We start from the raw sequence: 25,747 nt of genomic DNA on the forward strand, positions 1-25,747 counted from the left end.
AAAATATATTTTTAAAACACAAAAATAAATAGAAATAGCGACCATGCCTACAAGCAAATACAAGAAAAATACTAATACCAGAAGAAGATTCTGGGTGTGTCACCAACGTGTCTTTCGTACAAGTCCCCTGACTTTCCACCCAATAACATCCCACCAGGTGTATGACAATAAAATTTTCCAATCTTTTTTTTCAAAACACGGTTTATAAAAGCCAGTTGCTTTTCCACCATAACGCGTAGTCAATAGACACTGTAACCACCTCCACATACAGCCCCATCACATAAAAAAATAAAAAAATAAAAAATTGTTCCATCATCAAATCTCCTTCACTCAAACTTTCTCCTCCAAGTTTTTCCAACATCCCTAAATTTGCCTCTCTTCCTCGCCTTCTTTCAGCCATTATCCAGTTATTGTTATCGCTTTTGCTGTTCCTTTATTGGGTCGAGCAGGTTCCAGACGGGCTCGATCTCTAGGTGAGAACGGTATGCCAGAGATCGAACAAGTTTCCGAAAATGCCTTATTTGGCAAGTATGAGGTTGGAAAGCTTCTTGGATGTGGAGCCTTTGCGAAGGTCTACCATGCACGAGATGTTCAAACAGGAAAAAGTGTTGCTATAAAGATTATCAACAAGAAGAAGATCTCTAGCCCTAGCTTGATTGCTAACATAAAGCGGGAGATCTCCATCATGCGAAAGCTAAACCATCCATATATTGTGAAACTCATCGAAGTCTTGGCTTCCAAGACGAAGATTTATTGCGTCATGGAGTATGTTAAAGGTGGAGAATTGTTTACTAAAATTGCTAAAGGAAGATTTAGCGAAGATCTTAGCAGGAAATACTTTCGACAGTTGATATCAGCGGTCGGTTATTGTCATCTTCGGGGGGTTTTTCACCGGGATTTGAAACCGGAAAACTTGCTTCTTGATGAAAATGGGAACCTGAAGGTTTCAGATTTTGGTCTGAGTGCTGTCAGAGATCAGACCCAACTTGATGGGCTTTTGCACACGCTTTGTGGAACTCCAGCTTATGTTGCCCCGGAGATTCTTGCAAAGAAAGGTTATGATGGTGCTAAGATTGATGTCTGGTCTTGTGGTGTTATTCTCTTTGTCTTAGTAGCTGGTTATTTGCCCTTCAATGATCCAAACCTGATGGCCATGTATAAAAAGATTTACAAAGGTGAATTCCGATGCCCTAAGTGGATGTCCACCGATTTGAAACGATTCTTGTCTCGGCTTCTTGATACGAATCCGGAGACAAGAATCACCATTGATGAGATCTTGAAGGATCCTTGGTTCAAGAAAGGGAAGCATAAGGAAATTAACTTCTACGACGAGGAGTTCAACAAGGATGATGAGAGAAAAGACGAGGAATTGGCTTCTACAAGCTTGAATGCCTTCGATATCATATCTTTCTCCTCCGGTTTGAACTTATCAGGGATGTTTGATGATTCATATAACGTGGTTGACGACGGAGAGAGATTTGTCTCGACCGAATCACCGGAGGATTTGGTGAAGAGAGTCGAGGAGTTTGCCAAGGAGGAAAGGTTGAGGGTGAGGAGAAGGAAAGAATGGGGGCTGGAGATGGAAGGGCAAGATGGTAATTTGATGCTGTCGGTCGAGATTCGCAGGTTGACTGATACTTTGTTTGTTGTGGAGGCTAAGAGGAATGGTGGTGATGCTGGATGTTACAAGGAGATTTGGAAGAATAAGCTTAAGCCTGTGATATTTAATGGCTTAATTAGTACTAATAGTGTTGTTAATGATGATTAATCAACAAGAAAGCCAGGTTTCTGCTAAATGGAATTTGGTGATCCTTTGTTTGCCAGAAAAATGAATTCTGGCCATGTATGTTGTAATCTATTATTTTTCCTATAAAAAAAGAAGAAAAAAAACTACGAAAGCTATATATTAAATCTATTTACTTGTACTTGTAATCTCTGTTCATAATATAATAGTTCCGAGGTTCTTAAGTTTGGATTCGGGTATGGATAATACCCGAAACTTAATTCATGGATATTTATTTTCATCCCAGTACAGAATATAACTCTACTTTCCTTGTTAGTTTGGTAGATTTGTGTATATATAACTTGAGAATGAACTAATGAAGTTTAAATTTTGAATGGTACTGTTCTACTTTCCTTCTTACTTTATCTGCTAAAAGAGAGCAATTCAATCAAGTTTTTGAATTTGGCATAAAGAGCTTTAGCTAATTATGAGATTTGGGTTTGAAATTTTGAATGGTATTTTACTTTCCTTCTCACTTTATGTGCTAGAAGAGAGCAATTCAATCAAGTTATAGAAAGAGTCTTGTTGCTGGAGGGGGATTTGATTGTATTATGGTGGCCCAGAAGAAGACACAGAGCCCCATTTCTTAAAGCAGATGGATGATCTGGATCATATGATTGGTTTTAGGTGAACATGACATTAATTTCTAGAGATCCCATTCAATGAACATGGAGTTGCGCAGGTGAACTGGGAACACTTTTAGCTTCAATTTTAGCTTCAATTCAAGCGGACCTACCATTTTGCTTCTTCTTCTTTTTTGTCATTTGCAGGGTGTTAATCGTGCTCTAGATAGGTCAAAGGAGTTTGATACCTAATTTAGCTGTAATGAACTAAGAATAATTGTCACTAATTAAGTACTGATTTTGTTAATTTGGCATGTATAATGCAGCCAAACTACCTCATGGGTTAGTTCATCAGTGGATTCAATCATTGTACCTGCGATCTTAGGGTCCATTTTTTTATGCCATTTTCACTCCAGATTGGCATATGCCATGTGCTCAAGTTTGTGGTCATGTACGTTGCCTCAAATTTTACTAATTTGTTTTTCTTGTTCATGGTACTTGGAGACCAGCCTAAAATCCTTACATTCAGAGTTTCTTTTCTATTTTAAATCATTCATAATCAAATTTTTATATTTAACAACTTGCAGAGCTATACAAAAATAGGGTACCCTTTTGAAGATAAAGATGGAAATGGCTCTTAATGATTTAGGATTAGGCTGGTTAATTAGTAATCACTGATCATTAATTGGACAGTGTTAATTAAGCAGAGGTGTGAAGGGGACCAGGGTGTTTCCAGCCCCCAATAAGGCAGCGAATCAAATAGATGGTGATTTGTGACTCAACTAAAAGAAGCATGGAATATATAATAATAATGATTTTTTAAAAAGAAGAGTGAATCGTAGGGAAATAACCCAATTGGTGTAAATTTCTTTATCAATTGGCAAGAACATATGATTTCTTTGTCCATTCAAATGGGTGACGAGCATGGCAAATATCGATCATCCTAATAAAGTTATCATTTCCAAAGGAAGAAAAGATTCGAAATTCGAAATTTTGAAACTTTATAGACATGAGGATAAAAATTGACGCACCCAAATTTTAACGAATCCTAACAGCCAAAAAAACAAATGGGTCCATGCGTAGCCTTAACCCAACTATCAATGATATCAGCAGGTGCCTGAGCCTAATACTTTTTAGATAGTTTCCAAGATATAAATATAGATTTTTTAATATTTTATATTAATTTAATATGTATGATTTTGAGTAATATATAACTTAAAATATCACATTGATAAAATGATTTTTCAGCCCCTCTTCTTCACAAAACACAAAATTAATGAGTTATAAATATTTCATGAATTTTTCACACTCTAAGGTTATAATTTTTTCATTCTTTATATTTTTAACATACATATATTCAGAAGCTAACTCTCTAAAATATTATTGTATTTTTTCTCTAAAAATATATTTATTTAAATATTTGAGAGTCTCTAAATTTATAAAAAAAAACATTTTATAAATACTAGTCACCTTGACCTATTAGATACAATGTACAAGCTACTAGTCACCTTGGTTAGAAAGAATTTATCAGATTACTAGTATCAAAATATTAACTGATTATCCAACAAATAAAATTTGCTTTTAATATACTTGAATTTTTTAAGACCACATATAAACTTTACTTTTAATATTTTAAAAACTCATAAAAATATTATAATATGTGAAATAGCTTTATATTTGTGTGATTCAATCACTCAAACTTATATTATATGCTTTTTGTGGAGAATTTCTAATTTCCTTTATAGGAATTGAATTAATTTTCTATTTATTAGCTACTTGATTTTCATATTTAATTAATTTTTTAAGTTATGTATATATATATATATATATATATATATATATATATATATATATATATATATATATGATCTTCTATTTTTTATGCACTCGTTATTTTTATATCTTATATCTCGAAACAGTAATTAATTGTTGCATAGAAAAATAGCGAGTACACAAAAAACATGTTTCCTTGTCATTTATGTTTTAAAATGACAGGAATTCAATCTAAAACTATTCTGAAGATAGAATTTTTTTTTTTCCTATGTCTCATTTTTTTCATTTAAACACGTTTTATTATTTCTATATTTATCTCTTTTATCATAATCACTAAATTTTCAAGATTTTAATCAATTTTTTAAAATATATATAACAGTTTAAAAAAAATAATCACTAGAATAAGATTAAATATCTGTTTTATAGTTGAAAAAAACATGGTTAAGAAAAACTATAAATTATAACTTTTTTTTCTTAATTAAAATTTTTTCAATAAAATTCATATAAAACTATAATATATATATATATATATATAAAGTAATTATATATTTTTTAAAATTATAATTAAAACAAAATACAGTTTTAATCACAACACACGACACTCCCAAGCGGACCCAATTGTGTTCCCTGTTAACATAAAACAAGGGTTTTCTTGGAAAGAACTTTTTTAGCCTTGATTCCTGAACAATCGTGGGCTTAGCAGTATAAAAGCTCTACATAGGAAAATATGGCATGGAACCTTAGCTAGGCCTCTTACCATTAACCACAGACACAATCTCGGCCCATGAAGTCCACAATCACCGTTGTTACTTTTCCGGAGGGAGAGAGTGGCGGTAGGGTAGAAACACAGTCCAGACACAGCGCCAGCATAAGCGAGAACAGCAAATGAAAGACACAACTCATAAAGTTCGAAACTTGAAGAGAACCCACAAAAGAATTTGTCAAGAAAAGGTATTTTAACTCATTTTCCACGTCTTAGTTTAGTACTTAGATAACTTGCCTATGATTTTTAGTTGGAAGAGTTCTTGCTTTTTGATGCTTAAGTTTCTTGTCTATTTTTGTTTTGTGCTAAGATAATAACAATGATAGTTGTTGTTAGCTCACTGTTTGGTTTCTGAGAACTTGAAGAAATGCTAAACAATGGAGCTTTTGACAGTGTTTTTGTTGTTTAATGTTAAGTTAGTTGCATTAGGCATAGTTGGATTGGGGTTGTTTCTTTTGTAATGGTGCAAATGTTACTGAATATTTGGTTCTTTCTGATGTTTTTGTGATTGGTTTTTCACTCTAATGATTTGGACATTTATGTTTTCCAGGTTGTTTAGTCGGATTGTTGAATAATTATTGGAGAATGTCTGCAGAAGCAAGTTTAAGGTATAAGATTAATAAAAAACTAAAACTTGATGTTGGAAAATTGAAGAATTCTAAGGAAAGAAATAAGTCTTATAAGGGAGAGAATGTTGCGCGGAGGAATTTAAAATCGAGAGAAAAAGGTGGAAAAGATCGCTATGGTGGTGGAGAAGAGGGTGATCAAGAGATTTATGGGAAGGGGAGGTTTGAACTTGCTAATTCTGATAGGAAAAGGAAGCGAATTTATGCAGACCAATATGGGGATCAGGGGACAGCAAATACCAGAAAGGTGAAAAATAGCAAAGCTCTATCTAAGAGAGGGCAAAGTCAAGTGACAGATGATTCTGTTAAAAGGAAAAGTAGAACTGTTGATCCTCTTCGCTCAATTTGGGTTTCTAATAAATTGAAGGCTGCTACATCTGAAACAAAACATTCTTCTCGTAAAGTTGACAATACCAGCGTACAAGTATCTAGTGTTAAACGGAATACCAAGGTAAATGAGGTGGATACATTTGATGATGACAGAAACTGTTTGTTGAAAAAACAAACTAAAAGCAAATTTGAGTCTGGTAAGCAGAGTGCCAAAATGAAAGAGGAAGATAAATTGGAGAGTGGGAGGAATGCGTTGTTGAAGAAACAAAAAAAAAGTAGTTATGACTCAAGTAAGCGCTTGGATCACAGTCAAAGCAAATCTGCTAAAGTATCTCCTTCAGTTTCTATCAAGAGAAGTGTTCAAAACAAAAAAAGCCCTGCTGATTCAGAGATTGCGGATGAGCAGCCACATAAGAGAAAGCGGATTAGATTAGATCCATATGATACCTCGAATAAGCGACTTGATGATGGAATAATTTCTGATGGTATGAGTTTTATTGAGTTATTCTTGCCTGTGATATGTGGTCTTTTACCTCCCTACATGTTACCCATTTCTAGTATTTCATTTTTGGTTTGAGAATATGCAACATGGAGTAAGAAACCCTGGTGCTTTTTAAAAGAAGTCAACAACTAATGTTAACTTTTAATTTGTGGATGTCATTAAAAACTGGGCATCTAATTGGTGGATTCAGCTTTTCTAAAGAGGCTTCTTTCATCATTTTAATTGAATCTTTTCAGGAGTCAGTAGGGATTAGTGAGATTCCCATGTTTGCTATTTACATGTGTTAGTCCATCCCTACTATCTATTAGTCTGTCTTTTTGTTGGACAGTTGGTCAGAGAGAAGTGTAAGTCATAAGGCCAGGGCACCACAGGACTGCTCTTGCTGTCAAAAAATTTAAACAATGTGCTTCTTTCATCTTGTTTAAGCAGGACATGGCCTTGCTTCCCGAGGCTCTTACACTATCTAAGATACTTGAGATTAATGTCCGTGGTACTAGTTGTTCAGTTTCTCCTGCATAGATAAGATTCATTGTTTTCTTGCATGGTGGATATATTTGATAATAGCCTTTTCTTTTCCTCTTTGTGTGGAAAAAAGGGCATGTGGAGGAGTTTGTCTTGCGTGAACATCAGAACATCACCCCCTAAGCCACCCTCATGTCTGTCTTGTGTTCTTCATTTCCTAAGCTGAAATTATTTGGGGATGCCCTTTACTTAGTAACTGAACTGCTGCCCATTAAATGTTTTGGGATCATGTCTCACATGCCACAATATTGTTTTTTAATCTTACTTGTTTGAGTTTTGGAAGTCTTCTTTCTAGGGCAGTTTTCATTTTTCAATCACTTTATTTCTTCCATCTTTTTTTACAGTGAATTTTTCCTCCTGTTTTTTTATGAGTAATGATTCATTCTTACATGCTTTTCAGAAAGTACCAAAGAGAGGAAAAAAGAATTGGAGAAAGATGCTGGAATGTCAATGAATGCACAATTCCGTGCAATTCAACCTAGTCCTTCCATTCTTTCCTTTGTAGAAGATAATGTATTTGCTTAAAAAAAAGCTTCAGATTTTTGGAAATTTGATTTATTTATATTATTTCTTGTGTTGTAATTCAAGATAATCATGTTGGCAGTTTCTAGGTCGTAGACGCTTGATTGAGCTGAAAAGAGCAGGCTACAACACTGATTTATCTGCACCATTAGATAACATCCCCTTCTCTACAAGTTCTGAGAGAGAACGAATAGAAGAAAATGTATGTATAAACTATCCACTTTAAGATATGTTTTGTTATCTATTGCTTAACCATTCCATTCATTTCAATCTAGTCATAGAAAATGGTGGGGACATTTACGTGAACCTTTGACTTTTCTTTCTTCTATTGTTGTAATTATAATCAGGGCAGGTACTAACTACTTGTAACAGATTTTTAGGAATAAATTGACATTTTTTGCTGCTGCAAAGGTCTCATCTTCATTCCCTCCTCCTGGTCTTCCAGAGATTGCATTTGCAGGTAGAGTGCAATTTATCACTATTTTGAATGCTTCTTACCTCCATTTTCTTTTTCTTTTTTTTTTCTCAATGTGCATTTTAAGTATTGTGTTATGTTTTCATTGTCACAAGTGTGCAGTTGTTAGTATTGCATGGAAAATGCACATATCCCATCAATTGTGAATATTTACTGGTTTCATAAATGCCTATAATTTGGCTACTTGCATTGTTTAAATCTTAACTCATGGTGTTCAGTATCCAGTCTTTTAATCCTTTGGTTTCTATAACTGTGTTATCTCTGACTTTTTGGAGTATAAATAACGACCTTCTTTCTTAAAAAAAAGTTTAAATTGTGAGGAATTACAACCTCTGCAGTTTTTGACACATTTAGTATTATTGTTACCATTGCTAGGAAGGTCAAATGTCGGGAAGTCATCTCTACTCAATTCACTTACTAGACAATGGGGTGTTGCACGGACATCGGACAAACCTGGCCTCACTCAGGTGCTATAATTCCCATGGGAATTTTTTAATTAGTGTTTTTTTTTTTTTGTATTTCTTTTGTAAAACATGAATGGTTCTTGTGCAGACAATTAATTTCTTTGAGCTGGGAAACGTTTGCTTGGTTGATTTGCCTGGATATGGCTTTGCTTATGCAAAAGAAGAAGTCAAGGATTCTTGGGAGGAATTGGTAAGCACACACAGAAATTGACTTTTGTTCTTTTGGGTGCCTCATGCTGAATGTTTTGGAGTTTAAGTTCTGTGAAATTATCGTACCTTGGAAACTGTTATATGAGACCATGTTGATAACCACTGTTGTCTGGCCTTCCCTTTTACCATTACTAGGCATGCTTTTTTATGCCACAAAAACACGAGGTTGTTGCTCAACTTCTGAAATGTTTGGTAATCCTAATGGTTAAATTTTGGTTAAGTTGTTTTCTTCGTAAGAAAACTGGTTCTTCTGGTTCAGAAGGTGAGAATCACTACTTGAAGAATTTGCTGTTTGTCTGTCTTCATAGAGTCAGTTACCCAACTGGTTAGCATCAGAACATGTCTACTGCTGTGGTGCACTCTCACTTTTTCACTTTTTCACATGTTGGAGAGTTGGGTAAATGTCTTGTCTTCCTTCAGAGTTGTTGTTCATCATTGATGCAATTCTTCTAATAATGCAGGATCAATTATTTTATCTCCATATCTTGACTTTCATGTGACATGCAATACAAATGCTTAAGACTAGAGACTTAAAAGCAGAGTGCAAGATCATTTGGCTCTAAATTTGATGTTGTAGTTGCAGTCAATGTGGGAATTGGTGACATGGTTATTCAAAGATGAAACATTTCTAATTTTTCACTTGTTTATGAGCTGTTGGGAGAGAGAATTATATTGGCATATATATGCCATTTACCTTGTTTAAGAGCTGTTAAACTTTGCAGGTAAAGGAGTATGTTTCAATGAGAGTTAATCTAAAAAGAGTGTGCCTTCTTATTGACACGAAATGGGGTATGAAGCCAAGAGATCGTGAACTCATTGATTTGATGGAAAGGTATATAAATCACGAGCCGTTGCTTGTTATTTTTTTTTTAACATTCTTGAGTATTTGATTGCATGCTCCAATTTGTAATATTCACATGGCTAGACACTGAACGAAGTTGTTCTATCATGTACAGATACCAGACTAAATACCAGGTTGTAATGACCAAGACAGATCTGGTGTTTCCAATTGATGTGGCACGTCGTGCCATGCAAATTGAAGAGGTGAATTCTGCACACAAACACAGATGACAATTTCGCTTAAAGTTTAGAACTCTCTTAAGACTAACAAGTGTCTACCTATTTAATTGTGCAGAGCCTCAAGGCAAACAAGTCTCTTGTTCAGCCTGTGGTATGACCAATTTTTTTTATTGAACAGATTAAAATTGTTTTACTTGCCTTCGAATGTGTGATGATGTAAGTAACTTTAGTTTGGTTTTACTTAAGATGATGGTGAGCTCAAAATCTGGAGCTGGTATTCGAAGCGTAAGGACAGTGCTTTCTAAGATTGCTCGTTTTGCGAAACTATAATTCATAGTAAGGTATGCCCTGCTTTTGTTGGTCAAACATAATTTTATATTTTAGAATCTTGAGTTTTGGCATGGTCTGGCCAATCGATAATTCCCACATATTTGGAAATGGTAAACGAAATCGGCAGGCTTTTCTCAGTCATTCTTGTGTGATGGAGCAGATAGGTTGGTTGGTTATATGGTAGCCCTACTTTCTGCCTTTTCCTTCACTAGTCCATGGTTGAGTAGTTGAACAAATTATTTTATCTTTGCAGGGCATGGCTTACAGCTGACATAGAAGTTCTCGAGCTGGCGTTGGTAAGCTGAAAGCTTAAAGCTCATTGACAGTTTTGAAGCTTCAGTTTTCATTATCTGCGTGCTGAGTGTGAATAACATGTCCATTTCAGCGAGAAAGATGATAACTTTAGAGTTGAAAATTGCCAACATCAATTGCTTCTTTAGATTCCAGCTCTTACAGAATTTTTTCATCGCTCCCAAATCTTTATCTTGCTACCCCACGAGGAGGAGAGAATGTTAAGTAGATCAAAAAGAATCTTCGTAGCTCATTGGCATGTTGTGAGGAAGAAGTCTCATAGAATCAAGATATATGACAAAAAACTGAACTGAGGGCATTTGTGATTTTGTTGTTGAGGGACCAAATGGTGTTGCAAAAAACTTAATGGCAAATAAAAAAAATCATGGGTTTGACAATAGAATCTAGGCTTGTGGGTCTTTATTGTTTATTATTAATATTTTTTTATTAAATTTTAAAGTAAATTCTAGGATAAATAAAAAAAAAATCCATATGAAGCATCTGCCCGTACATGGGTAAAATGCTAGTGACAGGAATTGAACTTGTGCATGGTTAACCTACGCCGTAATGGATTTGACTAGATAGTTCAGGTTCATCCGAGTTCAATCACGGATGTTATTTAATTTTTTTTTCTTTTTGCTTTGGATACATTAAATTTTTATTTAATTTCTAATCAATATTTTACTTAAAAATAGGAAATACATTAGCAAAGCTAGCATATTTTTCTCTGTGTTTTTTTTTTAAAAAAATTATAAACTAGTGGTGGACTAAATGAGTGGGTGAAATATCACAAGGGGAGCAAGTTGTGGGTGTAACAAAAGCTAATATTATCTTTGACGAGCTTGACAAAAGGCCAAAAAGATGACATCTTCCTCCTTCAATTTGATAGACTAATCCACTTCAGAGCTTGCTTCATTTCGTGGCAGACACAGCTTTCAAACATGAGATTTATGCCCTTTGTTTTTTTGTACTTTAATATGTTTAGCATTATGACATTTCAATCGAGGTTTTTTTTAAAAAAAAATTATAAATTATAATTTTTAAAAAACTATAATTTTAAGAGAAAATTTTTAGGAGGATACATACACAACTATAATATATGTTAATTAATTAAATATTTTTAAATTATAATAGAAGAAAACATAGTTTTAACAACAACTTGTTACATCAACAAACAAACTGCCATGAGTGTGATTGAGATATTGAAGGGTTGTCTCAGAGTGAGAGTATGATAGTGTTTATTTTTTAAAATATTTTTTTATTTAAAAATATATTAAAATAATATATTTTTAAAAAAATTATTTTTAACATCAATACATCAAAATAATTTAAAAATATATAAAAAAATTAATTTAAAACAAAATAAATTGTTAAATTTTTTCCAAACCATTAAAACACAAACAAAATGGAGGTGAGATGGAAAATGTCACAATCTCTAGCATTAACAAAGAGGGCAGGAGAAAAAAAAAAAAAACAAGGGATCCAACCCTCCAAGCACCATCGCACCATGGTTGACTTGTTATTTTTTACACCATTAAAACTTGTTTGAAGAATTCTTTTCGTTAAATACTAAGAGATTGTTTGTTTACGTGTTAAAAAGTTGCGTTTAAAGTAAAACAATTGCGTTTAAAATAAAATACAGGAGCTAAGTATTTAGTAAAAAAAAATTACTAATTATTATTCATGAGCCCCATCAATTTTTGTGTTTGAAACGCGGGATTAAAAAAAGTAGCTAAAGGCTACTTTTCTTGCATTGATAAAGTAATTGCACTGTTCAATGAACAGTGCAATTAACATGAAAAGTGTGCATTAGTACACTGTTCACATGCACCTCGTTTTTTTTTTAAGTTTTTTTAATATTTTTTAAAAAATTAGTTTAGAGTGAATTTTATACCTGATAATATTTTATCTAATTTTATTATACGTTAAAAAAATTATAGAAACTGTAGTTCTTGTCGGATATATTTTGTACGTAATGGAATTGTAGATGGTTTTATGGAATAATAAAAAATATTTTATATTAAATATGATTTATTTCATGATGTAATAGCAATAGTTAAATTCACAATATTTAAATTAAAAATCATCAATATTAATATATTTTTTTTAAAATTATTTTATAACCTCAATTTCAAAAGCATTCTTAACCAAACACATTAAACTACTTTTTGTTCAACCTCAATTTCAACCACAGTTTAATCAAACATCTATTTTTTCAAACCAACCTCAATTAAAAGTATTTTTTATAAAATATTTTTTTTCAAACTACAACCATAACAGCTACTACAATATCAAATACTCTCTAAAACAATCTAAAACAACGGGGCTCAACCACTCAAGGAATCATTGCCTTATCTCATCTTTCAACCCGTCAACTTGAATTAAACAACATTCCTTCTCACATCCTCACCAACTTTTTTTTTGCCTTTTTCAGACTTTTCTACTTCCCTTAATTTCTTGATGTTCTTAATTTCAAAGCTAATTCATTACAAACTATTATGATATTTTGATGCGAAGAGATTATTCTCAATTTCACTAATTCTATTTCATTCAATATAATTTTTAGTAAGTAATCACTCATCCTATTTCACTCATTATTTTAAGAAATTTACACAGACTCTTTATATCTTTCTTTTATTATTTATTTTTAAGTTCAGATTTTATTAAATCTGATTTGTAATTAAGTTTGGTATATTCTTTCTTATTTAAATTTTATAACTTGTTGATCATTTTTAATGTATAACAACATCTAAAATTAAATTTTCAATATTGAAATTGAATTCGTTTACTTCTATATTCAAAATAATGTTCTCTATTCTTGAATTGCAATGAATAAAATAAATAATACATGTGAAATCACATTTATTAATCATAGTTTGATCTGACTTTAACCCGAGAACCAATCTATCCTTCTTTTAACCTAGGTTGAGTATAAAAATAAAATTTATTTAGAGTTGATTAGTTTTATTTGATTGATCTGATACATCAACATGTGACTTTATTAATATCTAATTTATTTAGTTTTTATTTTTTAAAAAATAATATTATTTTAATTAAAAAAAATTAAAATATAATTATTTTAATTAATTTAAGTTTACCCATTAACTTATATTACGACCGGGTTTAAATACTACATGTACAATGTAACCCCATAAGCTAATCCTATACAAAATTGATTACAAAATCACCAGAATATCACCATTGACTATTCTTTTTAATCCAATTATTTATTAGAAAAAATCACGTGCAGCAGGCCCCCGTATGAGACCCCACCATGCCCATTGATTCTTCCAAGTACCAAGTTTCTAGCCTCTCTATTCCTTTTCGTTTCTCTAAACCATTTTTTGATTTTGACGAAACTTAAACCAAACAACCTCCTCCTCCTCCTCCTCCTCCTCCTTCTTCTTAATAATAATAATACAAACAACAAAAGATTATTTATCTCTTAGATTTCTCAAATTTGACACGTAATACTAACAATGTGCCCATTGAGGCTGATTCTGGTATTCCTCTCCGCCACTCTTGCCGGTTTTTTTGTTATAAAAAACCTCAAGTCCCGCCCTTTCTCCGCCAGCACCGACACTGGAGATGATGACAATTCCACCACCACCACCACCACCACCACCACCGACAGCAACAAGAATTCTCCTCATCCGTCTGATTCTTCTTCTTCTCGGTTCTCAAAGGTGTGCAATAGTTACCCTTGTTCTATCTCTATTTCTGGTTTTTCTTATTTTGGGTAAAGTTTTGATCTTCTCGTTGAAAATTTGCAGGTAAAGTCAGGGGTGGAAATGGGGTTTTGGACATTGGTGGATATGGCAAGTGGGAAATACTTGTGGAGGCAATTGGGTTTTTCCTCAAAACGTGAAAGTTGATTGTTTTTTGGAGTTTTTGTATCTGTAGGTAATGGAATTTACAAGGGTGTTCAGGTTTTCATTTTTCTAGTAATGGTTGCGTGTTACTGCAATCCAATTGGAAAAAATAGACCCCATTTGGAAATCGTTGTTGTTGTATTGGTTGTGGAATTGTAACTTGTAAAGTAATATTAGCATTTAGTAAGAATGAAAGATCAGTACTTTGTACTATTAGCATTTAATAAGAATGAAAGATCAGAACTGTGGCTTTTAGATGTTGTGTTGATCTTTAGTGTTTTCATTTATATTGTAGCGGTGGTGAGATTCTGTTCTTGTATTTGTAGTAATGTTGCTGTTTTTGTATTGGTGATGAAATTGTAATTACCAGGACTAGCATTTGGTAAGAACGAAAGGTCAAACCTTTTGGCTTTTAGATATCGCGTTGTCTTTAGTATTTTGTTTTGTGCTGTAATTTTGTTGAGATTCTGCCCTTCTATATATGTTTCTTTTGTTGTGATGTATAGGGGAGTATTTGGTTTAAAATGGGTTAGTGATAGTGTGAAAACTTTTTAGGGTTTTTTGGAGAATGGATAGTGATGTTGGTGTTGCTATTCAATTTGTGTCTGGGATCTGATTATTCAAGAACTTAGAGTGTGTAAGCTTGTTTAAGAGTTAGAGATCATCATGTTGGTGATAATTAGGAAATGTATGCTAGGTGTTATCAGGATTGGTGAAATGGAGATGTTTCTGCTGTGGGAGGATGGTGATGATAATAGTTTTGTAGAGTGGATGATAATCTGCTAAGGGTGTACATTTTCAGACCTAAACAGCTAGTGTAGACTGTCAACATGTGGCTCCTTTAGAACTGAATATCCTTGAACATTATTTATATTGTAGGTGTTCTAGCATGTGTGTTATATGCCATATGCCACTTTCCACGTTAATTATGTGTGTTTTATGCTAAATTTATACAATTGCTGACAATATCTGAGAAGCAACGTATTCAAATGGGAAGTTACTCTTAGTTATCTGGAGATACGGATTGGTTTAAAGTAGCCTCTTTCATGTGGTGATAGTGATGTTTGTATGCCTTTTTGTGCATATAGAAATACTCAATTGGACTGTGTAATGTTAGGTATATTCAGGCCATTGCTGTTCCAGTTTTTCTCATTCATGAGTTGGTATTTTTCTGCTGCTAGATGTAATTTGCTGAAATGGATGTTTGACAATTAATAAACCTGATGTTAAACTCTTGAGATTGTGATTTCTAGTAGACAAAAAGGATCCATGTTCTCTGCTTCGGTGATTCATGGAAAGTTTAGATTAGCGCTGCACAGATCCTGGTTCCTTGGTAAATTTGGTGGCCACTCTGAGTACAAAAAGGTGGTTTCTTTGATGATTACCCTATCATGAATTGCATTCTTAGACTCTGCTTTCTCCGTCGACGCTGGATAACAATATATGATGGTTGAAAATTTGGCTGCATGCATCCATGTTTTGCTTTATTTGGTTTTAGAAGAAATGAATGAACTAGCTATCAGTTTGAGGTGTTGGGGCTTGCTTTAATACCGTGTTTGATTGAGATTAACATCTCAAAATAAAAAAAATATATAATAAAAAATAAAAATATATTTAATTAAAGAGATAAATACAATATTATAAAATGAAATTTATCAGTAGAACATTTTTACAGTGAATTTTTATCCCCTAAAACAAGAAATATAAAAAGAACTTATTACAGAAAAGATTTTCTTTTTATGAAAGAAATTGAATTTGGATTTGGATGATACGATGTATTACATATCTTATGTAATAAGAGTTACCATTTTTTTTCTTTTCAAGATAAAAATCAAGAGTTGCCCTAAAACCTTTCTTTTTAAAATTAACTTGACAGAAGTTTTTTATATATATATATATAATTACAAGCCAATTATTCTAGTATATGCAGCGAGACATAGTTTTTACAATAATAATCAACAGTAAATTACTACATGAATTAACTACATGAATTATATTGTATTCATTTATTAAATCAATAAATAAATTAAATAAGTATAATAATTTTAAAGTTGTGTTTAAGAACGTATATTCTATTCCTTAATATTTTAGATCCAAGCCTTAATGTAATATTTAGTAATTTTTTTTTAAATATATCAAGTCGATCAAAAAAATATGCTTTTAAAATTGTTTAACTGATGAACTTAATTTTGATTAATATGCATGTAGTTTGAGAATATCCTATATCATCGAGAAGAAAACACGTATAATATACAAGATAATTTTCTAGGAACAATCAATAATTAATTTTCTAAAAAGAAAAAAAAAAGAATTAATAATAATAAGTAATAATCTAAATAATTCATTTCATAATAATTGTATTTTTTATTCATAAAAAGTAATCAGTAGATTTTTAATATTATTCACGTTAGAGTTCTCATTAGAAAAATACAGAAGTATTCAAAATCTGAAATATATATAAAACCCCTACACCAACGGTCGAATTGCATCGAACTCCGCTCCTCAGAGATACGGAGAGGAGGAAGAAGCACAGATCCTTATCCTCCACACCCAAAAATGACAAGAAAGAGAAAACCCCAAAAAAATCCTCCTCAAGAAATAGTAGAAGAAGGAGAAGCAGCAGAGAAGGGGAAAAATGGGTTCTTCGCTTGCTATCTCTTGACTTCTCTTTGCCCCAGATTCAAAGGCCATACCTATATCGGGTTTGGTTCTTTCTTTCATTTTTTTATGCTTTCTGAATCTTAATATTTTGGTGTATTCTTTGGTTTTTATGTATTTTTGTTGATCAATCAATAAAGGGTTAGTCTTTGATTGATTTATAAATGTTTAGATCATTTCCTTTCCGGGTGTATTCAATCTTGATACCTCTTTTTTTCTTTTGCCCCAGCACTTGAAACCCAATTTCAGTGGCAAAGTTGATTGCTTTTTAGAGTATTCAATGTAAGGAAAAAAAATTGATCAATCTATTAAGGGTTTGATTGATTGGTGATGTGGTGATCAATTGTTTTGTGGGGCCATATGATCTTTGTTTCAGATTTTTGTATCGACCCATTACTTGAAACCAATTTTTAATGGCAAAGCTTGTTGCTTCTAGAGTCCTTAATTTGTGATAATAAAAAGGATTTGATCTTTAGCCAAGCTAGGACAGGCTTTTCTCTTTTTGGTTTTTATTTTGAAGCGTGGAAGGGCTGGATTTGTTGCAGATTTACAGTGAATCCGCGGCGGAGAATTAGGCAACATAATGGTGAGCTTAGAAGTGGAGCATGCAGGACTAAGAAAAGAAGGCCATGGGAAATGGTTATCTGCGTTTATGGTTTCCCAACTAATGTTGCTGCTTTGCAGGTTATTTCTTTTTGTTCTTTTTAACTGTTTATTTACTCTTGGCTTTAGATTCTTATAGCATGTTGAAGCAGTTTTATCGTTTATTTGTGTCGATACAAGAGTCTACAAAAGAGTAGATTATCTTCAGCCAAACTTAAAAACATGGCCTTTGACGGTTTCTTTACTAGTCTATAACTGAAATTAAGATTGGTCTTAGCTATCATGCTTTGGATTTTGGCAGTTTGCATTTGCCTGCTCCTGTTTCAGAGGTTCCTTATGATATCGGCTTCCTGTTTTTATTTTATTCTTTTCACTTTGTAAGGGATTATAAACAATATCTAGCAGCATGTCTTGTACATTTTGTGCAGAGTCGACTAGTTGGTTGCCTCCTGATGGGGGTTGCATTGATAATGTATGCCCAAAAGAATTAAAGACCTAGCTCATTTGTGATTGCTTTCTTCGACCAAGTTGTACTCGGTAGGCATTTGGAATCATAGCCAAGGTTTTTTTCTTGGAGAAATTATTTTGATTATACATTTTCAAAACTGCGCTTTTGAAATGACACCATGAAAAATAAAAAATAAAAAACTGTCTTTGGAGTTGTTGTATAATCTTGAGCTTACAGTTTTTATAGCCTGTCAAAACTAGTCATCACTTTACCTGTAAGACAAGAGTTTTAAGATCTTGGGCACTTACCACTTTGTCATTAGTTGCAATACATATTCTAGTGCTAACATATGAAATGTGTAATTGGATGCAAACCTGCAGTTTGAATGGGCATGGCAGCACCCAACAGAGTCAGTGGCTGTCAGGCAGGCAGCTGCCGCATTTAAATCCTTCTCGGGAGTTGCCAACAAGATTAAACTTGCTTACACAATGCTTAACCTCCCGTCTTGGCAGAGGTACAACTTATTCTATGTGGAAGTAAATAGACAGAACTTCTGAACTTCATCTCAAGGTTTGATATATCAAACACTGAATGTTTCTCTTTATATGATTAGCTTGAACATCACAGTAAACTATTTCTCAACGAAATACAAAGTGCATTCTGCTGGTTGTCCAAGCTTGCCAAAGAACATGAAGGTCCAAATTTGCCCCATGAATGAGCTTCCCTGCTATTCTGATTTTGTTGATAATTTGTTTGAAGAGAGAGATGATGAAGATGCCTGGGATGGTGAAGAGGAATATGAGAGAGCTAGTGATGGAAGTGGAATGGTTGATGCAAACTTGGTGGAGCTGGATGATTCCTCCATGGATAAGGTTCCATGCTATAATGGAAGGGAGGAGATTATCTTTGAAGGTGAATATGGTGAAACAGAAGATAGGGAAGCTTGTAACAGCAGTGGACCTGTAAACAAAACATTTAACGAATCTGGTAACACATGTGGAACTGTAAAAGAAACAAATGCAGATGCTACAGATTGTGCACATAGCATTGAAAAGACTTCTGACGAGCAAATCAAATGGTTTGAAGAATATGAACAGCAAGACCAAAGGGAGCCATCCTCTCCAGAGCTAGGTCGTGCACAGCCTTTTCATTTCATGAATTCACTAGCGAGAAAAGCATTTTCGATGAACACACTAGCGAGAAAATCAACTTCAATTGTCACTACTTTTTCTATTAGCGAGACTGAAGATAAGGATGTATTGACATTGATTGATGAGAATGTTTCTGAATTGGATTTGAAGAGGGGGAAGGAATTAGTTACCGACAAAGATGTTGAAGCTACTTATACAAGTGGAGCTGTAGAAACATGTGTGGATGCTCATACTTCTGCAGATTATCCACATAGCATTAACAAGACTTCTCACGAACAATTTGGATGGTCTGAACCATATGGCATGCAAGACCAAAGAGATCCACCCTCTCCAGAACCAGATCAAGCCCAACCATTTGGTTTCATGAATCAGCCAGCAAGGCAAGCATCTTCAATTGTTACAGACTTTTCTGTGAGAGAGACTAGAGATAGGGATGTATTGACATTGATCGATGAGGATGCTTTTGAATTGGATTGGCCAAGATGGAAGAAGCTCTCTAGCAAAATAAACACTGGTAAAGATGAACAACTGAACCGAAGTTCATCTTCAATTGTTACAGACTTTTCTGTGAGAGAGACTAGAGATAGGGGTGTATTGACATTGATTGACGAGGATGCTACCGAATTGGATTGGCCAGGATGGAAGAAGCTCTCTAGCAAAATAAACACTGGTAAAGATAAACAACTGAACCGAAGTTCATCCATCTCTCGGGAAATTGAGATTGTAGATTTGTCGTCTCCATCTCTAGAATGCAGAATTAGGCCAGACAGCAAGAAGAGGAGAGTTTCTCCTACGTATCCTGTAATTATTGACTTGACTTAGCCCGAGTTTGTCCAATTACCTAGTGTTGGACATAATAGCAAAAATAAAGAAATAAGTACACAGTTTGATTCTGCAGAATCTGCTTTGGCGTAATTATATTCTAACATTAACTATTTTCACCCATCCTGCTGGGATCATTTACTGATATAATATCACGTGTTTTCATGCTTGCTAGTTGCACAATGGGATTTAGTTAGACTGTGCAATCTGTTTCAGATCTTTAAACTGCTTCTTAGATTGGCACTGGTCTATTATATTTGTCATGCTCCTCCTTTATCAGTCTGCTAAGGATAAGCTGAGCCTCAACTTCTGTCAAGTGATCTAATAAGAATGGCATTCAACTTGCACCTTTTTCTAGTCCTTAACCTGGACATGACTACGGAACCTGCACCATTTCAGAAAGCGGGGAAACCTGTGTCTTGATGTGCTTCCAAGCCCCAACAGACTCTGTCTGCATGGGAGCTGTAGAGTTCGCTATTGAACCTTCTCCTTTACACCTACATTTGAGGTTGAATTCTTTGACATGATGATGAATATTGTTATTTAAACTGGAAGCAACAAGAAGCATCAGTAAAACTATTTCCCTGATAATGATGAATTATTTTACTTTTAAGAATATAGTCTTGAAAATCATGGTTGTATGTCATCAATAGTAAATACCATAAATCTTTAGCATTCATGATTAAGATGCATTAGTGGCCATTTTCTTTTTTTCTTTTTGAAGAAATTACTACCCTTGGTTTGGAATTCTTTCAGAAAACATCAGCTGAAAAACAACAGAAATTTGATTTGTACGTTTTAGACACCACAAGTGATGATAAGTGATAAATTTGGTAAAAAATCCAGATATATCTAAAGAAATATCATATCAAGCCATTTCAGACTTTTCAAGGAAATATTTTCCAAGCAAACTGTCCCAGTTGGTCCCATCATTGTATGGGAGCAAGAGATAGGCTAACGAACATTTCCGATCAGGGATCATGTGGGTTTGTCGAGAGATGAGGACAGTTGGAACACTATTAACCACATAAATCCGCGAGCCCAAGTTATCAATCACATGATTATTGCACCACTTGCTTGCTTTTAATCAAGACAATAAGAATCAACGGGGGTTCTGGTAATCAAACATCATCCTCCTATCCTGTCAAAAAAGGATCTTTACCAAGGTTGGTAGGCCCGTGTCCATGTGAACCCAAGTGAGGCTTACCTATTACTTGGACATGGGAATCTGAATCATGTTGGGACAATTTTCAGACACACGAGCTAAATTAGGTAAGGGCACAAGTTTCATATTTGGACATGGAAAAGGAGCAATTTCCCAACAGGATACAAATTTTTTTTCTGGGCAGGGGTGCTCCACAGCAATGTGTTCTCCAGGTGTACATGTGAAATCTACCTATAATTAAGTACACATTTGTGCACACGTGTACGATTCTGTTAGAAAAGTTCAAACCAACCGTTTCCTACCAACTTCCAAAGAAAGTTCATGGGCTACGAGTGCAAAATCTCGTGCTACATGAAGTTTGTATCATTGACGGGAACATTGCACCACAGAAAATACTTGACAAGACCATAGCGCATTAGAGAAGATATTTTCTGAGATTGAACATAATCAAGAACAAATCTTTTGAACTGATAAGGATTTCAAAATAGACTGGATGCAAAACAATGTTTGTACCTCTTCTTGCAATCTAAATAATAATATATATAAAAAAAGTCGTCGTCAAGAGGAAGCATTCTTTTGCTCTTACCGATATATATCGGCTACTGATGCAAGGTGATCCTCCTGGAAAATCCAGGTCATAATATTAACTTTCAGTGCATGCAAAAACAAAAACTGAAAATGAGGATAGAGAATGCCTGGAAAATGTTATAAAGGAAAGTCATAGGATGTCAGGACACGAAATTCAAGAATTAAAGAGTTATGTGCATTGAAAGTGAAGTCATCATTTATCACATAGCAAATACGAGCAAGTTTATTGAGGGAGGTCAGAGGAATATAACACCCACAAGTACAAGCACGAAAGTAGAAAAAACGAGAAGTTTAAGAAATTGTACAAACACAGCCTATAGCGGAAAAAATGGCACTAAGAGAATATCTCAAGCAAACTGTTACTAATAGTTTGGTCAATGTCATTGCTGCAGCTCCTGCTGTTGTGGTTCTTGTTGCTGCTGCTGCTGTTCTTGCTCACCCTGCCACAACCAAACAATATCTTTGAGAGCAGGCCTTATATCTTTGTTCAACATCTTCTGATATTCCAGTGTATCTCCATTAGTTTTCTTCAGCTCCACCAAATGGAAATTTGGAGCCAGTTCAAAGATCTCAGCATCAATGGCCAACAGCCCCTTTCTACCTTCCTTCATTCCTTCCATTTTCAACAAACCTGCATCTTTCTTCATTACCTTCAGCTTTAGACACTTAGAAATATCTTCCAGTTTGGAGATGACGACTGAGGCCGGTTGTGCAGATGTAAATCTTGCTTCTCTGTTCGGATACTTATCGTCAAATAATCCTGATAGATCAAATCCAGCAGAAAGGGAAATGATATCAAAAGCATTTAAGTATGGAGGTTTGGCTGATTCTTGCTTTGCCTCACAGGCCACACTGCTATTCTCAGAAGGACCAGAACCATTCCTACCCAGAGCAGCTGCCTCCCTGCCTACTGTTTCAGTTTTACTTTGTCTAGGCAACCCTTTTCTAAACCAAGAACTTTCCTTAATCTCAGCAATGGAGATCCTTGTATTGGGGTTTGGATCCAGGATCTTACGCAGCAACTTACGAGCATCTGTTGGAAACCAATTAGGGCATTTGAACTCTGCTTTGTCAATTTTTCTGTACATCTCCATCAAATTTGTATCATGAAATGGGAGATAACCAGCCAATAACACGAACAAAACCACGCCACAGGACCAAGTATCAGCCTTAGCACCATCATAACCTTTCCTTTTGATCACTTCAGGAGCAACATATGCAGGTGTCCCACAAGTTGTGTGGAGTAATCCATCTTGTCGCTTGGATTCAGCGAGGGCACTCAACCCAAAATCACTAATCTTTAGATTCTCATTCTCATCCAACAACAGATTCTCTGGCTTTATATCACGATGATAAACATCCCTGCTGTGGCAGAAATCAACTGCATTGATCAGCTGTTGAAAATATTTCCAGGCAACATCCTCCTTTAACCTTCCTTTAGCGACCTTGTTAAAGAGTTCACCACCTTTAGCATATTCCATTACAAAGTAAATCTTACTTTTGGTGGCCAACACCTCGTAAAGTTGTATGATATTAGGGTGTCTAACAAGTCTCATTACATATATTTCTCTCTTGATCTGATCAACAAGCCCAACCCTCAAGACCTTCTCTTTCTCAATTAATTTAATGGCTACACTCTGGTTTGTTTTGATGTTCCTTGCAAAATACACCTTGGCAAAGGTGCCTTGGCCAAGCAATCTCCCCACTTCATACTTTTGTGTCAACACACTAGGTTTATTTTCCATTCCAAGCTAAAAATGCTAATACACTATATATACAGCGCTCTCCTCCTATATATTTTATTCAACCTGAACAGCAAGATCTATATATAAAGAAGAAGCAGCTCAACCGTCTTCACAAAGATCATACCATCTTGAAGGTCCACGGTGCCTTTGAGCACAAAAGCAAGAGGAATAATGATTTCCGAATCCAATCTCATCAAAAACAAAGAAGGGAAGCTCCAACAAAGCTAGAACCTGATGGGTTCCAGAGATGGACATCCAAACACTCAAGCACATCATGCAGCATTCCCAGGGTTTTCTTGGTCAAAGATCACCTTAAGAATGCTGAGACATGGCGTAGACGATACACCTCCGGCAGCATACCAGTAAATCTACACAAACAAACAGGATTTATAACTTGAGCAACAAAAAAGAGCAAACAGAAAACCAAAAATAATATTACATTTGCATGCTAAGAAATCCACCAAATTTGTAGCTAAGAAATTTGCAAAGCAACTTTCACATTTGTTATATCCTCAACCCCCACTTTACAAAACCCTTGCTTTCATACACCATGAATAAACAAAAAGAAAATTCATGGTAATGAAAATTAATTTCAAACAAATCACAAAGTCTGCTTCTTTTGGAACTAAAAAGCCAACATAGGCTAATAAACCCTTATTATATCATCAAAAACTTCATAGCCAAACCCCTTCAATCGCTCACTAAACAGTATAACAACAACAGTTTGCAGATTTAATCACTATCGATCTCAAAGATGAAGCCTTTCAAAAAACTGAAACTTCCCCACAAAACCTCTAATAAAAAAGATGAAAAATTTCACACGCCAATGATCAAACAACAATCAAACCAACACAGAGCTAAACATTTCTACAAAAACCAGCACCAGAATTAAAAAAAAAAAAAAAAAACCCACAAAATCTAGACAAAAGGATGGCAAATTCAAGAAAGAGTCACATGAGCTTACCTTTGTTGAGTTGAAAGAAACCAAAACAGAACAGAAAAAGCAAACCACAGATAGACAACCCTGTCTCTCTATCTCTCTCTCTCTGTTTTTTTTTTTTTTCTTGTTCGGTCGGTAACAGTACAGATTTGGTAATGAAAATAAAAGGACAGTAGTAATAAGAAACCTTAAAGCACTTTAAATGGCATGTCTTGATACTAGATACTTGAACATGTAATTGGGTACACGTTGTTTGGTTAATGTTATATTTGGTCCCATTCTTTCAAATTTATCTTATTTTAGTCCTTTTATTATTTTATCCTAACACCATTCCCCAATTTTTTTTCCCACTTGTCCTTCAATCAATTGCAATATATATATATATATATATATATATATATATATATATAATTAGTGGCTAGGATTGTAAAGGGTTAAAAGTAGTTATATTTGATTATTTTAGATGATTTGAATACATCAACCAGATCGTCAATCATAGTTATTGAAAATATCTTGTGTTGATTATAATAAGAAATTAATGGAAAAGTAATATTCTTTGGCATGAAGGCTGTACAAAAAAATTACTAACGAATAGATGCATCTAATCCAATAAATATTCCAAAAGTGACTGAGTAAACTCAAAGTAGTTTGGCCGACGAATGTTCGGCTAGCTGGGTTTGATTCAAAATGGTTTTTGGATAAAAAAAAAGAAAATAAACTTAAATGATATTTTTAGATAAAAAAATAATTGAAGTTAATCTAATTAAGTTTTAACTTAGATCTTCAGATCAATCCATAGAATCACTAGGGTTTGGATTAGTCAATATTTAAAATAGTTTAAGATAAAATCCTATCCAAGTTAGAGTTCGAATGAATAAATTATCTGATTAATTTTTTTAAGATAAATTAAATTTAATAACTATAAGTTAAATAACACATTTAATCTTAAAACAAATAATGGAATGGTCTAACACCATCATGAATGAATGGTGTTTAATGAAAATTGACAAAAGGATCATGCTAGAAATCAAAATAGGGAGCAGAGTTGGATCCTCATATATACATAAATACACACATATGCATGCGAACACACATACCTATATATATATATATATATATATAAACAATAAAGGAACCTAAAGATTAAAATCGTTTTTTAAATATCTATTTTATTTTAGATAGATAAATACATAAATACACAAATAAATAATATCATTTTATTTTAAAAAGAATTACTTTACATGTTATAAATATCTATGATAAAAGATTCATGAGGTGAAATTAAATTTTAACTCATAATTTTAATATATATTAAAAAATACTTTAAAAAATAACTATTATCATATCCTAAAACAATATCAAAATCCACCGTTAACCTGTCCATATGGCCATTGCATACGATCCATGGGGGCAAGATCATAACAAGAATCATTGGACTCTTTTCTTGACGAGACAAGTGACTGTATGATAATGCCAGGAGTCGAGAGAATTTATGAAATGGCCGGAAGGAAAGAAGCTGGGAGTGTACGTACGTGATCTTGGCCAACAACCATGTAAATAAATATCTTATTATTTGACTAG

General features: G+C 33.9%; 5 protein-coding genes across 8 annotated transcripts; 4 read left to right on the forward strand and 1 right to left on the reverse strand.

Moving 5' to 3' along the window:
• The first annotated feature begins 226 nt into the window (after positions 1–226).
• LOC133668470 (CBL-interacting serine/threonine-protein kinase 11-like) lies at positions 227–1,915 on the forward strand. Its single transcript, XM_062088339.1, has one exon. It carries the CDS (start codon positions 485–487, stop codon positions 1,766–1,768), a length of 1,284 nt encoding a protein of 427 aa, XP_061944323.1. The 5' UTR covers positions 227–484; the 3' UTR covers positions 1,769–1,915.
• Positions 1,916–4,882: 2,967 nt separating this feature from the next.
• On the forward strand, positions 4,883–10,577 carry LOC133706243 (uncharacterized). Of its 4 annotated transcripts, none has more exons than XM_062131734.1 (13): positions 4,883–5,070; positions 5,433–6,323; positions 7,263–7,375; positions 7,467–7,586; positions 7,757–7,844; positions 8,235–8,326; positions 8,412–8,513; positions 9,256–9,365; positions 9,490–9,577; positions 9,669–9,704; positions 9,800–9,889; positions 10,137–10,179; positions 10,269–10,577. In XM_062131734.1, the coding sequence occupies exons 2-11, from the start codon at positions 5,468–5,470 to the stop codon at positions 9,881–9,883; spliced, it is 1,689 nt and encodes a 562-aa protein (XP_061987718.1). In that variant the 5' UTR covers positions 4,883–5,070; positions 5,433–5,467; the 3' UTR covers positions 9,884–9,889; positions 10,137–10,179; positions 10,269–10,577. The 4 variants fall into 4 exon arrangements, 3 of the variants coding, with proteins under 3 accessions (XP_061987718.1, XP_061987717.1, XP_061987716.1); XR_009844473.1 differs by having other exon boundaries at positions 4,884–5,070; positions 9,800–9,894; XM_062131733.1 differs by having other exon boundaries at positions 10,137–10,577.
• A 2,926-nt stretch (positions 10,578–13,503) lies between these two features.
• On the forward strand, positions 13,504–14,301 carry LOC133668512 (uncharacterized). The gene is made up of 2 exons (XM_062088417.1): positions 13,504–13,860; positions 13,948–14,301. Exons 1-2 carry the CDS (start codon positions 13,654–13,656, stop codon positions 14,047–14,049), a joined length of 309 nt encoding a protein of 102 aa, XP_061944401.1. The 5' UTR covers positions 13,504–13,653; the 3' UTR covers positions 14,050–14,301.
• A 2,201-nt stretch (positions 14,302–16,502) lies between these two features.
• LOC133667835 (uncharacterized) lies at positions 16,503–19,806 on the forward strand. The gene is made up of 4 exons (XM_062087509.1): positions 16,503–16,748; positions 17,250–17,388; positions 18,136–18,269; positions 18,369–19,806. The coding sequence occupies exons 1-4, from the start codon at positions 16,603–16,605 to the stop codon at positions 19,726–19,728; spliced, it is 1,779 nt and encodes a 592-aa protein (XP_061943493.1). The 5' UTR covers positions 16,503–16,602; the 3' UTR covers positions 19,729–19,806.
• A 1,828-nt stretch (positions 19,807–21,634) lies between these two features.
• LOC133668511 (CBL-interacting serine/threonine-protein kinase 10-like) lies at positions 21,635–24,340 on the reverse strand. The gene is made up of 2 exons (XM_062088416.1): positions 24,191–24,340; positions 21,635–23,594 (listed from the first exon to the last, which is right to left on the reverse strand). Exon 2 carries the CDS (start codon positions 23,224–23,226, stop codon positions 21,862–21,864), a length of 1,365 nt encoding a protein of 454 aa, XP_061944400.1. The 5' UTR covers positions 23,227–23,594; positions 24,191–24,340; the 3' UTR covers positions 21,635–21,861.
• Positions 24,341–25,747: the final 1,407 nt, after the last annotated feature.

The sequence above is a fragment of the Populus nigra genome, chromosome 11, assembly GCF_951802175.1.
Source record: "Populus nigra chromosome 11, ddPopNigr1.1, whole genome shotgun sequence".
Taxonomy (NCBI): Eukaryota; Viridiplantae; Streptophyta; class Magnoliopsida; order Malpighiales; family Salicaceae; genus Populus; species Populus nigra.

Excerpts from the sequence above, each read along its gene's own strand:
- LOC133668470 (XM_062088339.1), top strand. The coding sequence starts at position 485 with ATGCCAGAGATCGAACAAGTTTCCGAAAATGCCTTATTTGGCAAGTAT.
- LOC133706243 (XM_062131733.1), top strand. The coding sequence starts at position 5,468 with ATGTCTGCAGAAGCAAGTTTAAGGTATAAGATTAATAAAAAACTAAAA. Across the intron at positions 8,327-8,411 it reads ACAAACCTGGCCTCACTCAG|ACAATTAATTTCTTTGAGCT; the intron begins GTGCTATAATTC and ends GTTCTTGTGCAG. Across the intron at positions 8,514-9,255 it reads AGGATTCTTGGGAGGAATTG|GTAAAGGAGTATGTTTCAAT; the intron begins GTAAGCACACAC and ends TAAACTTTGCAG.
- LOC133668512 (XM_062088417.1), top strand. The coding sequence starts at position 13,654 with ATGTGCCCATTGAGGCTGATTCTGGTATTCCTCTCCGCCACTCTTGCC. Across the intron at positions 13,861-13,947 it reads CTTCTTCTCGGTTCTCAAAG|GTAAAGTCAGGGGTGGAAAT; the intron begins GTGTGCAATAGT and ends GAAAATTTGCAG.
- LOC133667835 (XM_062087509.1), top strand. The coding sequence starts at position 16,603 with ATGACAAGAAAGAGAAAACCCCAAAAAAATCCTCCTCAAGAAATAGTA. Across the intron at positions 16,749-17,249 it reads AAAGGCCATACCTATATCGG|ATTTACAGTGAATCCGCGGC; the intron begins GTTTGGTTCTTT and ends GATTTGTTGCAG. Across the intron at positions 18,270-18,368 it reads AACCTCCCGTCTTGGCAGAG|CTTGAACATCACAGTAAACT; the intron begins GTACAACTTATT and ends TTATATGATTAG.
- LOC133668511 (XM_062088416.1), bottom strand. The coding sequence starts at position 23,226 with ATGGAAAATAAACCTAGTGTGTTGACACAAAAGTATGAAGTGGGGAGA.